General features: G+C 40.2%; 1 protein-coding gene across 3 annotated transcripts in view; it reads right to left on the bottom strand.

Moving 5' to 3' along the window:
- The window catches only part of PHF6 (PHD finger protein 6), a 47,552-nt gene extending 34,168 nt beyond the window's left edge, over nt 1-13,384 (bottom strand). Inside the window, exons 1-3 of one of the 3 annotated variants that reach the window (XM_045882731.3) lie at nt 13,196-13,383; nt 9,061-9,244; nt 8,737-8,838 (exon numbers count right to left, since the gene is read on the bottom strand). In XM_045882731.3, coding sequence (XP_045738687.1) covers nt 8,737-8,838; nt 9,061-9,198 — 240 coding nt within the window. In that variant the 5' untranslated portion in view covers nt 9,199-9,244; nt 13,196-13,383. Of the gene's footprint in view, nt 1-8,736; nt 8,839-9,060; nt 9,245-13,195 lie in introns of all 3 variants that reach the window. The other 2 variants (XM_045882749.3, XM_045882765.3) reach the window with 2 other exon arrangements.
- Between the last annotated feature and the right edge of the window lie 1,366 nt (nt 13,385-14,750).

Below are 14,750 nucleotides of genomic sequence, written 5' to 3'. Positions count from 1 at the left end.
GGGCTTGCTAAGACTTAGCTTTGCACAGCTTAACTGCTATGTATGGACCATGTGTATCAGTGACTGACCACCACTGGATAGATATAAATCCTCACAGCCAAGTAGTTACTACTCTCAAGACATCTGCTCCAAGAAAAGAGCTATAAACGTACGACAATGCAAGAGAGGCTCAAATGAGGCCATATTCTTGAGTCTGTAGGCAAAGAAAACATGCCAAAAGCACTTGAGTTGGGAACAGGGTACCTAGGGTATCTGCACAGGAGACATGAGACAAAAATAAAGTGAGGGCAGTCCACCTTACACTGGTGTCTGTTGTTTTCAATAACAGGTAACACTGCCTCCAGTAAAAACCAGAATGCGGGACAAGGCAGTTGGGGTAAGTTTTCAGAGCTGCCTAAAAAAATGCTCCTAAACTCCAGGTTCATTGCTTTACTTACAGGAATAAGTGACACCTATCCAACATGGTTAGAAAGCTCAGAGTGACCTCTGAATTATCTGGTTAAGTGACAGCTGTCTGATTTACAGGTTAAAAATTCCTAAGAAGAGAGGTGCCTGGGTAGCTCAGATAGTTGAGCGACCAACCCTTCATTTCAGCCCAGGTCATGATCTCAGGGTCCTGGGATTGAGCCCCACATCAGGCTCCATGCTCAGTGCAGAGTCTGCTTGAGATTCTCTCCCTCTCCTTCTGCCCCTCCTCCTGCTCTCACTCACTGTCTCTAAAAATAAATAAATCTTTTTTAAAAACTCCTATGGGGTGCCTGGGTGGCTCAGGTGGTTAAGTGTCTGCCTTTGGCTCAGGTCATGATCTCAGGGTCCTGGGATCGAACCCCACGTCGGGCTCCCTGATCCAGGAGGAGTCTGCTTCTCCCTCTCCCTCTGTGCGCACGCGCACTCTCTCTCTATCAAATAAATAAATAAAATCTTCAAAAAAAAATCCTAAAAACAGCACTGCATGGTAGGGTGGAACATGAACTCAGGACTGTTTCTGGTTTATGCTAGGGCTACAATTAAAAAAAAAACAGTTCAGCATTTTGAAGAGTGTCTTATAAAAGCACAAATTTCACATTATTAATAATAATAAACTTTATATAATAATTGGGTCTAAATGGAAAGCTAGTAAGCAAAAATGACATCTGAAAGCCATCAAAGTCATCAGAAAAGCACACACCTGATAGGTTAGGACCTTAAATTCCAAGTGTTTCTAAAAAACAGGGCCACTGAAAAGTACTTGTTTTTACTAGAGTAACAGACTAAATCTAAGCAGTTACTGAACAAATCAGTTCAGAAATCTTTTTAGAACTGGAGGGCCATGAACTAAGTAAGCCTATCAAGTTCGTCCTTAACCTAGTCCCCTGACCTTGCTCTGAATACCACATACTCCATACTCATACTTTATGAGTCATCACTGATGAGCAATTTAAATTCTCTTATTGTAGCTTTTCAAGGTTTTTTTTTTTTCACCTGAAAACATTCAGAGTTTTTCTGAGCTCAGATCGATAGGTTCAGGCTGTTCTCAGGTGTAGGTCTCTCAGGCTGAGGGTACTCTAAACTCTAAACATGCTGCCTGCTATTCTTAATCAGTGAAGAACGTCAAATACACATCCATGCTCAAGTAAGTACCAAGATATACCCCCAAACCAGACATAGATTATTTTACATTACTGGTTTGGGTTCTCCTCCATTAGCACAAATAAATGAGAACTAGTTATATAATGACATAAATTTACATTATTCCTAATTACAAAGAAGTATTTAATGAAGGCAAAGGAAAAAAAATTAACTTATTCAGTAATAGTCAAAGACCTGATTTTCTCCATCACTGGACTTGAAGTTTCTCTTTCGCCTTACATTCATTCTCCTTAATCACCTCCAAAGTAAAGCAAAATTCATTTTAATATAAATGACAGGTAAAATATTTGCACACATTAAAATTAATCTGCATGCCATAATCTGAGCTTTATAAAAAAATACACATATAGATGAATACACTCATGATGGATTTACACTTAGTTACACAGATGACAATGAGGCCAGTGAACAAATCTGCAGGAAGAATTTACCTGTTTTTCCACAAAAATACCCTAAGGCAGGGTCCTGCAAGTCCAATCCAGCCCACCAGCCATTTCTGAAAATAAAGTTTTATTGGAACACAGACATTCTCATTTCTTTGTGTATTGTCTGTGACTGCAACTGAGACAATATAGCTGGCAAGTCCTTAAATATTTATAATCTGGCCCTGGACACAAAGTTTGCCGACCCCTCTCCTAAGGCACTCTTGGTCCATAACCAAGAGTGTTCATCAAAAATCACTGGCGGGGGGTGGGGGGAGCACGGGCGCCTGGGTGGCTCTTGGTTAAGCATCTGCCTTTGGCTCAGGTCATGATCCCAGAGTCCTGGGATTGAGCCCCTGTGTTGTCAGGCTCCCTGCGCAGCAGAGATGTGCTTCTCCCTCTCCCTCTGCCCCTCCCCCCACACTGGTGCTCTCTCTCTCTCTCTCTCTCTCTCTCAAATAAAATCTTTTAAAAAAATTATTTGGGAACCTTTTTCAAAAGATACACGCCTGCACTCCCCTGCTCACTCCCCTTCAGATTTCATAGTTGGGTAAGGACCACTGCTCTAAGGATTTAGTAGCACCACTGACCGATCACCTGGTATCTTCTGCTTCTCTGTATGCAGTGAACAGCCGTAGCATTCTATGCACTGTGGGCACTCCGTTTTGTCCTTACTGAATGCTAAATGAGCCATTCACTCTACTTTAAAATAGCACTGGCATTTAATACTTACCTAGTATTTTTGCCCACTTCCTCCTCCTTGAAACTCTCCCCCCTCTGACTTCTACGACATCACTTTCCCACTGGAACACATTTCAAACGTCACTTTCTGTGAAGCCTTCTGACTTCCCCAATAGAATTACTGATGCTCCTCCATCCCAGCTCTCCAGTGGCATTCTCTACATACTCCTAAGGCTAAACTGTATGTATTCACAGTGGCACTGCCACCGAGGTGTCTCGCCTTGTGCTTGGGACAAAGTAGGCACTAAATTAAATAACCGATAAATGGACAGAGAGAGGAATTCTAGATTCTAGGGCGAGGGCTTGACAAATACCATGCCCAGGGAAACAACAAAAATAACACCACACTGGGCCAGGGAATGTTGAAGAAACATGCAAACCCTCCTGGGTGAGGCATACACAGCTCTCCACCATCCTGAACAAACAACCACCTGGATTTTTTCCCACTAGATTTCTCTCCTTCCTTTTCAAACCGCTAGAGCTGCAAACCACACTAGAGCACTGATTAACCAAAAAAGAGGAATTTTACGCTCTACCATTACTTCCCTGGCCAATCTACACCTAGCCCATTATTAAGGTTTCACACTATTATCCAACTGAAGCTCTTCTCCAACAATCCAACAATTAATGAGTGCCCACCTATTGATTAGAACGCTATTGAGCATGAATGAGACATCAAGTACTGTGCAAAGTGTCTTCCATGCATTATCCCCACTTAATCCTATGCTAGGCCAAGAGAAGAGTCTCCACCCTCCCAGAGACCAGAATATAGTGGGGAAGAAAGGCTTGCACACATGTAACAAATACCAGGCATATCATGTTAAACTCTATGACAGAGGTGAAGTTTGAGCCGAACTTAAAAACAGAACTGAGAGGCAGCTAGGAAACAGCTAGGATGAATAATATCAGTATGTGCACAGCAGTGGGGACAAACAGATGTTTGGGAAGCCAAGAGGACAGAGAATGAGATCAAGAATGGACAAGGTGAGTTATGACTTCTGAAGGACAGGCTGAGGCCTCTGGGTATGATTTTGTATCACGAAGGCGTCAGTGCAAGTTCGAAGTCAGGGAAGTAGAGATCCAGCAATTAGCAGCAGTATGTTGGAAGGATGGGAAAGGAGGACTGCGTACAGGGTAACATTACGAAAGAAAAGTCAGCAGAGACATCCCAAAGGAGAACCAATGTGACAGATGTGTAAGAAGAGTTGAAGGTAACGGATTCAGAAAGAGAATCGGGGTTCCGGGCAGGGAAGATGATGAATAATGGCTTAGACAGGTTGAGTTTTAAGATGCCCCCTTGCAGGACATTTACGTACAGCAGACAAATATGCTGCCCTGATTATATTTCATTCTCCACAATGACTACTGTATATCCCTTTTCTCCTGAAAACTGCTTTGCCTGTCCCCATCCCCTCCTATCCAAGATGAAATTCCTGCCTAAGGTTTAAAGACCTTACCATTATCCTACCTTAACTAGAATCCATTACTGCCGGTCTCAATGACCCATTCTGGTAGTTAACCTATTTCCTGGACTCATTCCCCCCTCCCTTTTTTAAATGTTGCCATTTCTAGGAAGCAGTCTTACTTACCTAAATAGGCAAGGCTCCTCCCACACAGAAAAAGGTGTACCTATGAATTGTCATATATGCAGATTCATGGCATACCCAATATTTAGATCATAAACTCTCAAAATCAGATACCCCATTTCTCTAGGGTGCCAAACACTCCATTAGAACCATGTTAAACTGGTCTTTCCATTTTTAGAGGCCACAAAAAATATCTTGAGGGTAACAAAGAATCAGAATACTCTTACCTAGTACGTATATAAGATTTTTGTCCTAAAAACTAACAGTGCTATTAATACATGTTAAAAGGAGTCTGATTATGTCCGAAATCCAGTAGTATTTCCATATTTTTCAAAAAACTACTAAGCTCTAATAATTATATTTTTTAAAATCTGATTTTGGGTTGGGTAGCTTAAAAGGCAGTCTAGTATAAGCTGGGGTGATCAAGAGTTCTAGCTGTGGAGTTCACTGGCCCTAAAGTCAAATGGCAGCTCTGCCACTTAGTAGTAATAGGACCTTAGGCAGGTTACTTCTCCAGGCCTCAGCTTCCTCGTCCATAAAGAGAGAATTAATACCTCCCATCTCACATTATGATTGTCAGGATTATAAAGAATCATGTATTTAAAGTACTTTGCCCACATATTAAGTGTGCAATAAATGTTAGCTATTTCTACTATCGGGAAAAAAAAAAAAAAAAACAGGAAAAATGTTCAGAGGCTTTCTTTAAACGTGTAAAATTTAGTTTGAAAAGGGGAAAGTTTGGGGCGCCTGGGTGGCTCAGTTGGTTAAGCGACTGCCTTCAGCTCAGGTCATGATCCTGGAGTCGCAGGATCGAGTCCCGCATCGGGCTCCCTGCTCGGCAGGGAGTCTGCTTTTCCCTCTGACCCTCCTCCCTCTTATGCTGTCTCTCATTCTCTCTCTCTCAAATAAATAAATAAAATCTTTAAAAAAAAGAAAAGAAAGAAAGAAAAGGGGAAAGTTTAGGAGTGACCTGTGGATACTCATCAAGTATATGAAAGATTTTCCAGTTTTAATAAAGAAAAAACCCAAATACTTCCTTTAATGGAAGGAGAGAGACCTAGAATAAACAGCTTAAATTAAGTGAGATAATTAAGTTATAAAGAAGGATGAATTTCTCAATTCTGAAGAGTGTCATATAATTATGGTCATGATTCAAGTTGCTTGGGTAGAATCACAACCTCGGGATATATTTAAGAATAGCAGAGATGAAAATGTTTTGTTGGATGGCTTGGAGGCAATCTTGCATAGGGGTTGGGGAAGGTGAACTAAATGGCCTTCTGAACTCCTGTTCTCAGAGTGATACATCGGACACAGTTACCAATTCCAACGGTAACTATCCGATGTAGATACTCTTAATGATTTCACCACCTAGCTTCAACCAGAAAGAGTATGTTCTTCAAATGTACTCCTCCCAAGTATCTCCTTAAAGAAAATGAAAACGGGGACGATGATTCATATAATTTTACTTGGAAATTTGCATTTCTTGGCTCGATGGCTGGAGAATTAAGAGTAGATGGTACAGATGTGGTGTCTCCATATGGCTGCAAAAGGAACTGGAAACCATTCTGGAAAAATATATATCTGTCTTAACTGCAAAAACAAAGACTCAAATGATAAAATCCTTAGTACTCTGGCACATTCTTCCTGGTCCATCTTGGTGCCGAAAAGTAATGCAAAAGAGATGAATGTGCTCATACAGAATTGCTTTCCTCCCCTGATTTTTGTGACTGACATGAAAACCTTGGAAAACTGCTGGTGGCAGTAAGAACACAGAAACCACATACCTGTACCTCCTGTTCTGTGATCTCCCACTCTCTCAAGACTCTGACCCATCTGGTCACCTAAACACTTTCACTGCAAGCCCCAGACTCTTTTCTCTTTACTTTTCTGTTGGGCGAGTGAGCACCTATCTTAAGCCAACACCAGGTATAGGCTGGAACCTGACTTGAAAGCACCCAGGAACCAGCACTCCTATTTATTTTCAACAGGTATTCATGACCTATTTTTCACCTAGAAATCAAAGTTAAATATATGAATGCTACTCTAGCCTTATCCCCTATGTAACTTATTTAAATTCTGACAGTTGGGAGAAGGAGAAGAAGCAAAACTATGTACTAGGCTCAAGAGTTCCCTCCTTGTGACCCTATTCCTTACTACTAGATGCCCACAGCCTCAAAATAGCTTTTTAAACATCTTTCCTAAGGTAACTCTATCTTTCTTAGAACTGTTTAGCCACGGGAACATTGCTGTTTAGTAAGCAGTGATACAGCATTATCTGTTTACCATTGGCGAAAAGACAAATAAGTTAACAACCTGTCTAAAGTTACATAATGTGTCAGTGGTGGAGTTATTGGAAAAAAAACAAAAAACAAAAAACAAGCCTCATGACTTTCCCAGCCAGCATGCTTTTCGCTAGCCTACAATGCCATTAGCAGGATATTATTATTTATAAACACTAACTACAATGGGTGCTATCATTTATCAAGTCCTAACCACGTGCTAGGCACCATGCTAAGTCCTGTATAGTCTCTCTTTTAATTCTCACAATATCCCTGTGAGACAAGTCCTGTCACTATCTCCTTTTAGCAGGTGAGGGAAACATGGCGCAGAGAAGTAGATAACTTGCCCAGGGTCATCCAGCTAGTTAGTGACAGAGCTAGGATTCACATCCAAGTCTGTTACTTACTATAGCTTGTGGTCTGAACCTCCGATGTTCTTCCACTCCCTAGATCAAGGGACAAATTTAATTCTTTATAACTCACTACACTTGGGAAAAAATTAACTCCCTGCACCATACCATTAAAAATTAATCAAAACAATTTATATTAGTGAAACCTGTACAAAGTTCTGGTGCTCTCTTCACAAACAAGTCCAAATAAATGAAACCTCCACTGGATTTAGCAATGCTGCCAGATGTACATGCTTCATGTAAAACTAGGCCTTGGATTTGTTAATAGTAAGTAACATTAGAGACCAAAACGGCTCCCGTTCGGACCAGAGCTGTCATGCCAAGTGACAAAAATGCTAACAAGTCAGGACGTAGAAGCATTTTCCAGGCATATTCATAATGCCAAGGAATAAATAATGGGGTAATAAGGTTTACAGTACAACCACTTTCAGGTAAATAGTATTCTTTCTTTACATCTGAATTTGTTTTTAAGGACTAAGAAATAAAAACATACTGCTCTGTTTCTCAAAAATCAGCAAGCCTTAAAAACATGAGGAAATCTGAAACCACCAAATAAAAAATCACACTAAAAAAAAAAAAACACGAAGCATTCTATTACTACTACAGTTTTGGGGGTGGGGGAAGATAAATACTTTCAGTTAAGGTCTCACTGCCACAAAAACTGTCTGACCTCTGAATTCCCATTTGCGCCAATACTGATCCTAGGGTTTTAGACTATCCTAAAGCAAGTCTCAAATCCTTGAACTTCTTCATATTGCTTTTTTTTCCCTACTACTACAAGACTGACAACTTCTAAAAAATCGTTTATTCCTGGTCATCGAAATGATAGTTCCTAGTTCTGCTCCTCAGATTCTTTGTGAAATATGAGATTATCCAGTGCCTAAGAACATAGACTTATGTTCTGCCCAACCCATCTTTAAAATAATGGAGCACTTAATAGTGAAGCTACTGACGGCACATTTGCAGATATAATTTCAGTAAAGGGTTCAAAGGAGAAAAATAATAACCAAATGAAGAGACGTTGTTTCAATGTAAACCATAATGGATCATAAATACCAACTGAGAGGATATCACTTTTCCAAAAGAGCAACATAGTATCCTGCCAACCTGGTTGCTAGAAGAAGACAATTACAGGATCATTCAATGTAGCAGAGTTTCACACAAACAGTAAAAGCCATCCAAAGTGATACTAAGTTATAAATGCTGGGTTATATAGCTGAACCACAGTCATACACTGCAAGTGCTAACATTTTCCTGCTGAAAGGGTACGGTCATCTTCATTTATGATGACCACAATGACTTTATGATGGAAGATGAAAAGACATCTGAATTATGAAAATTCACCTGAATGAAGACTTCAACACATGATACATTCAAATTAAGCAAACTGCTTGTTTTCTCAGTCAACACAGCCTCCAAGAAGATTCTGATTCTTTTTGAAAAGGAAAACAAAGTGAATAATATAAATATTGATTCACTCCTTTTCTGTTGAGTGGTAAATAAGTTAAGCCCAACCTTGGAATTTCTGGTTTGGGGGCGGGGGGGGGGGGGAAAGACTGCAATTTAAAATCATAATGTTAATAATGCAATAACACTGTAAACTAAGCAATTTCCTCCTTAATGAGCTTAAAATAAGTTTTATTCTCAAGAGGCAGAAATACCAACTTACCAGCTTCGTGCCTCTTTTAATTTCCTTTTGGACATCTTCAATAGAAAATCCACCAAGACTTTCGTTATCAGAGTGTGATGATACCAAAGCAGATGAAAAGAGCTATAAATTACATTTAAAAGAAATTAAGGTTCACATTTAAAGAAATTGCAGTGAAACAGTGAATAAGATGTTAACTTTACAAGGAAATTTTCTAGTAAAAATGGCATAGCATTAGTGAGAAACCATGTGTTTAAAATTTTAACTGAGTTTTTTCGTATTTGGGAGTATTCATTGTCAGGATTCTCAGGGTTTCCGGTGTCTCGGTTGCCAGCCTATACTTACCATGCACTTATGGTGCGCTGCCACCTTCTGGTTTTCAGATATAAGCAACTGTCCACACTCCTTGTCTCTATTTGACTTACAAAAGCCACATTTGCGCTGTCTTGTAGGCCCCTTTTTCTGTTCAACTGAGCTTGACATGATTTTTAAATTGCTTTTAGAATGCCACTTTAAGCCTCAAGAAATGCTACAGAGAATAAGAAGGGCAACAAAATGGTTAATTTCACTTTAATACCCGTTTGCACAGTCATGTAAGTTGTTTAATATTTAACCTAAGTTTTAACGTATGCATTTTAAAATGGCTATTTAGTATAGACAAATTAATATTAAAACCTATGATGCCTCTGTAATGAAAAAAATGAACATATGCATAAAGACAAGGTAATGAAGTAATTCAGGAAAATCAAACTGCTCCCAAATTAGGGGATATGTGAAATAATTAAAACGATTTCTGTGTGGATCGATAAAAAATGTACAATGTGTGATACTAAAACAACCATCTGCTGACATAATTAATATAAACTATTTTTCATGTATAGCTAGATGCCTCTTCAAGGAGACCAAGAATTATGTATCTAAGAGCAGAGCAGAAACTTCTAAGAGAAGGACACAATATCCAGAGTGAACAGAATTCTAAAATTGCACAATTCCTTAAAGTTCACATATTGATAAACCAACAAAAGACAAACGAATGCACTTAACCATGACTCTGAAACATTCATTTTTTTTAAATCTGAATTATTTTTAAGTTTAAAAAAAAATCATGTATACATCTTTAACAAATTTTTGCTATTGTATTCCTTTTTAGAGTAAAGAAAAATTAAACTTATAACAGTCTATTCAAAAAAGCATGCTTTAGGAACCAATTATTTATTTTAAAAAACTATATCATCTGACTCTGAGGCTTACTCCAGAAGCCTCCTTATCAAATTAAAGTTACAAATGGACAGTGGAGTTCTAAATGTAGTAACTTCCACATTAAATTAGCAATATTATGTAAAAGGAAGGAAAATTTTTCTGAATGACCCTTAAATGTAGTCAAATTATAGGTAGCGGAGTCAAACAAAAAAAGGGAAGAAAAGCTCTAACATAGAAGGTTTCAGATTTACATCATCAATCTCAACATGGATTCTTAAGAATCTGAACAAGTGTAAAATCGGTGATGTGACTTGTGTAGTTTTCCCAAATCAACCAAACTAAGCAGTTCAGGATCCAGGTTGCTACAACACACATCACAATCAATAACATCTCCGATTTTTGTCTTAAAATTTACTGAAATTCTTCCTGTTTTTCTACATACTTGAATATTTTCATGATACCGTGTTGAAAATTGGACTCACGAACACTACATCGTAGCTTTCTGAGAAGCACTTGCTCCCCAACAAGAACAGTAGCAGCTGGATGCCAGCAAGGTGATAGCTGCAAACCATTCCGGGTTTTACAACATAAAAATACAGACACGGAATCAAAATTTAAGGTGAAGCCACAAAGAAACAGGTCTTTTTATCAATTTAGACCTAGGGTTGTTTTTGTTTTGCTTTATCTTGTTTTTTAAAAACAAAACTTCAAAGGCCTTGGCAGTCTCTGCGTTGATGGGTTTAACAAACTCTTAATGCTATCTACAATTTTAAATACCTCAGTCTTCCAAATGGCATCCGATACTTTACAACAGTACTGTATTCATAGCACTGGCTATAAACCATGAAACTGATTGAAAACAGGCAGCAAATACTTTTAGGATTAAAGAAAAAAAGGACATAACAGAGAAACAAAAGAAACAAAAGGGGAAGTGTGTTTGCATTTGTACAGGCAAATATGTGTTCAGTTGCTTTATCAAGAATATAGCTGCCAAAATCTTGAAAATTAACCATGCAAAACACCAAAATTCACAAATAGCGCCAAAATTTGCTATGTGAGTTCTAAATTAGCTTTCTTTACTACTATGCAATGAATAGTAGGCACTCTGAAACCACTGTAATGTATTCAGCATTTCTCCCGGTCATCCTTGGCCAGTTCAAAGGATGGCACATTACGAATCTTATCTGTACAGACATCTTTAATGTGTAATTTCTGTACAATCCTAGCCTACGCTATAAAACCGGTTTAAGATCTTAAAAAGGTCCTAGAGTAGAAAAGCACTTTTTATTCTTGAAATTAATTCTGAAAATGGTGTCCCTCAAATTCTATCCGTATTGAATTCTGCCTCTTTGAATTTATAAACAGGTACATTTCTCCTCCTAATTTTGAGAATTTCCTTTTCCAGATATCAAAGACCCAAAAATCTAAGAGAGGAAAAATGGTACGCTTTATTTTGCATTCAGAAATATTCTAGTGTCTTAATCAGTTTAAATTGGTAAAGCAAACAGAAACACAAAAAAAGTGCACCAAACCAATTAAAAACTTTCCCCAATGTACAATGACTAAATGGATTTTTCCACTAAAATTCAAATAATGCATCTGTGCATATCTTGCTAATTTTTTACAGCCTTCTAGTAAAACATGAAGTAGGGAACATCATGGAAACAATGACTCCTAACAAAAATGTCTTTATCATAAAAATACAGATTTTTATCTAATGCTGTCTCATTTGTGGTCTCTAGTTAGGGAAAATAAGGGCATTCCAAGGACCAATATTAAGGGATTCATAATGATCCACACAGCTCTATGGCCTTTTAATTTCAGTATAAAAGGTTTTTCAGCGCATGCAGAGATCAAACTTTGATGCTTTTGCCCAACAATGAAACCTTTTCCTTAAAAGAAACAGAACATTATGGATAATGTTATAAAGCAGAAATAAAAAAGCAAAGGCATCGGTGTGAAAAACATCATTTAAATGTCTGGCAAAATATAAAAGCTCGATTAGTTAGGCTGAAACAATCAATGCGTTCCTGATTTTACAAGATGCTGTAAAGCACCAAGGTAGAAATAACCTGAAACATCAAGGAGAGCATTCAAGAACCCAGTCGAGAGCTCATTCAATGTCTGGTATCTGAAAGACCATTTTCACAGAAAAACAAAACAAAACAAAACAAAACAAAAACTGCAGTTCCGGAAGATCAAACAATTCCGCACGCAATCAAGCTGAAATATACAGTTCAGAATATATAAACGTGATCCCCAAAGAAGCAGTATTTCTGTCAGGAAAGTTACAGCGGAGAGAAATAAACGAGTAAGAGATGAACCGGAAGGGCACCTGAATTTGGTTGCACGATATTATTACATGTTTCGCACTGCTTTTTGCGGTTATTCAAAAGGAAACTGAAGGAATTTTCCAGTTGCTTCAAACCCAAGGGTAAGAAAGAATTTGAACTGTATGAATAAGACCTGATATTACGTACTAAGCCGATGAAAACAAAAGGTTTTTCAAAAAGAAAGGATTTTTCAACTTCCACGCAGGATATCGAAACGAACAAATTTCAAAAGAATGCCGTGCTGTTCGTCCATATAATAAAGGATGGTACACATAACGTACCGGATCCTCTCCCCGTTATTTATTCCTCAATACACACTAGACTCCAAGACCTCCCTCTAATCAAGCGCTGGATAAACTCGCAAAACTATCTTCCTCTAAAACACTTTAGCAGGTCCTTTCGGTCGGCAAGTCAGGGTCCCCTAATCGTCCTTTTCCAATCCTCCCGAATCCAGGAAGCTATCCCACCACTTTCTTTAACCCTCCTTCCCCAGGAGTTCGCCCTCAAACAGTCTTCGTTTCAGATCTCAGTTTCGCCCCTAATTCCCCCCACCCCAGAGTTCCGTAAAGCTAACCCTCTTGCCATCCTAACCATTCTTCCTCTTACGCTTCCCAAACTGGGAGTCTCCCTCCTTCCCAAATATGTCCTAAGCGATGGCAAAGACTAAAAATCCCCAGTATTTTTTCCTCCCTAAATGCTGCGCCCCCTCCCCCGAAGTCTAGGCTTAAGCCTAGCCTCTCCCTTAGCTCCTCCAAAGCACTTTTCTCAGCAGCCTCCCTGCCAAGCGCCTTCAACGAGCGGCGCTTCTGGGGTCCTTGACAATAAAGCGAGACCACCAAGAGTCCCCCTTAACAACGGGCAGGGGCGGCGGCCTGGCCATCGCCATCCTCCTTGTCTTCTCCCGCCGGGCAGAGAATGGGGGGCCCCAAGCTACCGTGGGGACTCACCGGCGGGGCCCAGAGGCGAACGGCAGCGGAGAAGCGCCAATGCGGGGAAAGAGAAAGAAGTCGGTGTCGGTTCTCCGGCAGCGCCTGGGAGCGGGGCTCTGTCGCCGGAGGTTGTTTCCTTTCATTCGAGGAGAGACGGGCTCGCGGAGCGCCCTTACGTCGCCCCCCTCGCACGCAACGACTCAACACGGCGTTAATACGTCTCGAGCGCGCCGCGGGCCCCGATTGGCTGCACGGCCGGGCAACTGAAGCCGCAGAGCCATGGCGCATGTGCGAAGGCCGCCCCCAGTACGGATCGGGGCGGCAGGCTCCGCCTCCTGCTCGCGCGCGTACCTTCTATTCTCCGGTCCGCCGCTCAGCCAAGTGTTTGGGGGCCGGATCCGAGGAGATAGAGAAAGAGATTCAAAGATATCGCTGTGGGTCGGGCGGAGAAGGGGCAGGGTTGGGACTAGAAACCACTGGACAGGGGCTCTGGGTAGCCAGTTTTCAATAGTGATTCAAGTGGGTAGGCCTGATCCCTTGCACTTGTTCACCGAGGCCTTTTCACATCCATTATTTCATTGTACTCTCGTGGCATCCCTTTGAGGTCCTCCGTTCTCTCATTTTACTGCCAGGAAAGACTGAGAAGCTCGTAGTGGAGTCAGTCGGCCTGGATTTCAATCCTCGGGCAAATCATTTTCATCCCCGTACCTGAAAAAATTTTTTTGTCTTTAAGATGGGGATTAAAAATAAGATCTCACGGGTTTATTGTGAAGAAGAAATGAGATAATGCAAGTTAAGCGTGTATGAGCGTCCCTGGCATATAACAGGCCCTCTATAAATGTGGAGATTATCATGATCAGAAAAAGATAAGTGCTTTTCTTTGTAACTCAACACAGGTAAACGCGACAGCTAATCGAGCGCTTTCCTCTTTGATGTATGGAGCCTGACTGCTTGGGTTTGAATCCCAGCTCCCCCACTTCTAGCTCTGTGACCTTGAGCACGTTGCATTACCTCTCCGTCCCTCAGTTCCAGCACGTCCAAAATGGAGATCACAATGGTATCCATCTCATAGAGCTGCTAAGAGAAATGAGTTAATACATGTAAATCACAGAATAACACTTGGGCACATAGTATGCCCTGTGTAAGGGTCAGCCTTTGTTATTTTCTCCTACGCTCACAGACTAAAAGCCAATGGTTTAAAAAAATAAATAAAAGCCCTAACAAACCAATGAAAATTTAAAGATGCCCGCTACGTAGCTATTTTTCCTGTAAAAGGTGGGGGGGAGGCGGGGGCGTGGTGGATTTCCATTGTTGCGATCCAATGCTGTTACTACACTGTTTCATCCTTTTAATTTTTCCCTGCAGTGTCAACCTTAAATTGTAATCCTAGAGAAAACAGTGATCGTGTTCTTGTAACATTGTATCCCATACAAACAGGTATCAAAAAAGGTTGGACAAAGCAGTCATTTAGCCGCACGGGACCCTCAGCCCTTTTACTCATCTATGCACTCATTTCAACGATTTGATTCAATAAACATCAGCGAAACTACTAAGTTCCAAAACACAAAAGAGA

This window comes from Mirounga angustirostris, unplaced genomic scaffold (assembly GCF_029215605.1).
Source record: "Mirounga angustirostris isolate CCGP_5_RB_7025 unplaced genomic scaffold, mMirAng1.0.hap1 SCAF_11, whole genome shotgun sequence".
Taxonomy (NCBI): Eukaryota; Metazoa; Chordata; class Mammalia; order Carnivora; family Phocidae; genus Mirounga; species Mirounga angustirostris.
This window is presented reverse-complemented; position numbering and strand designations above follow the sequence as displayed.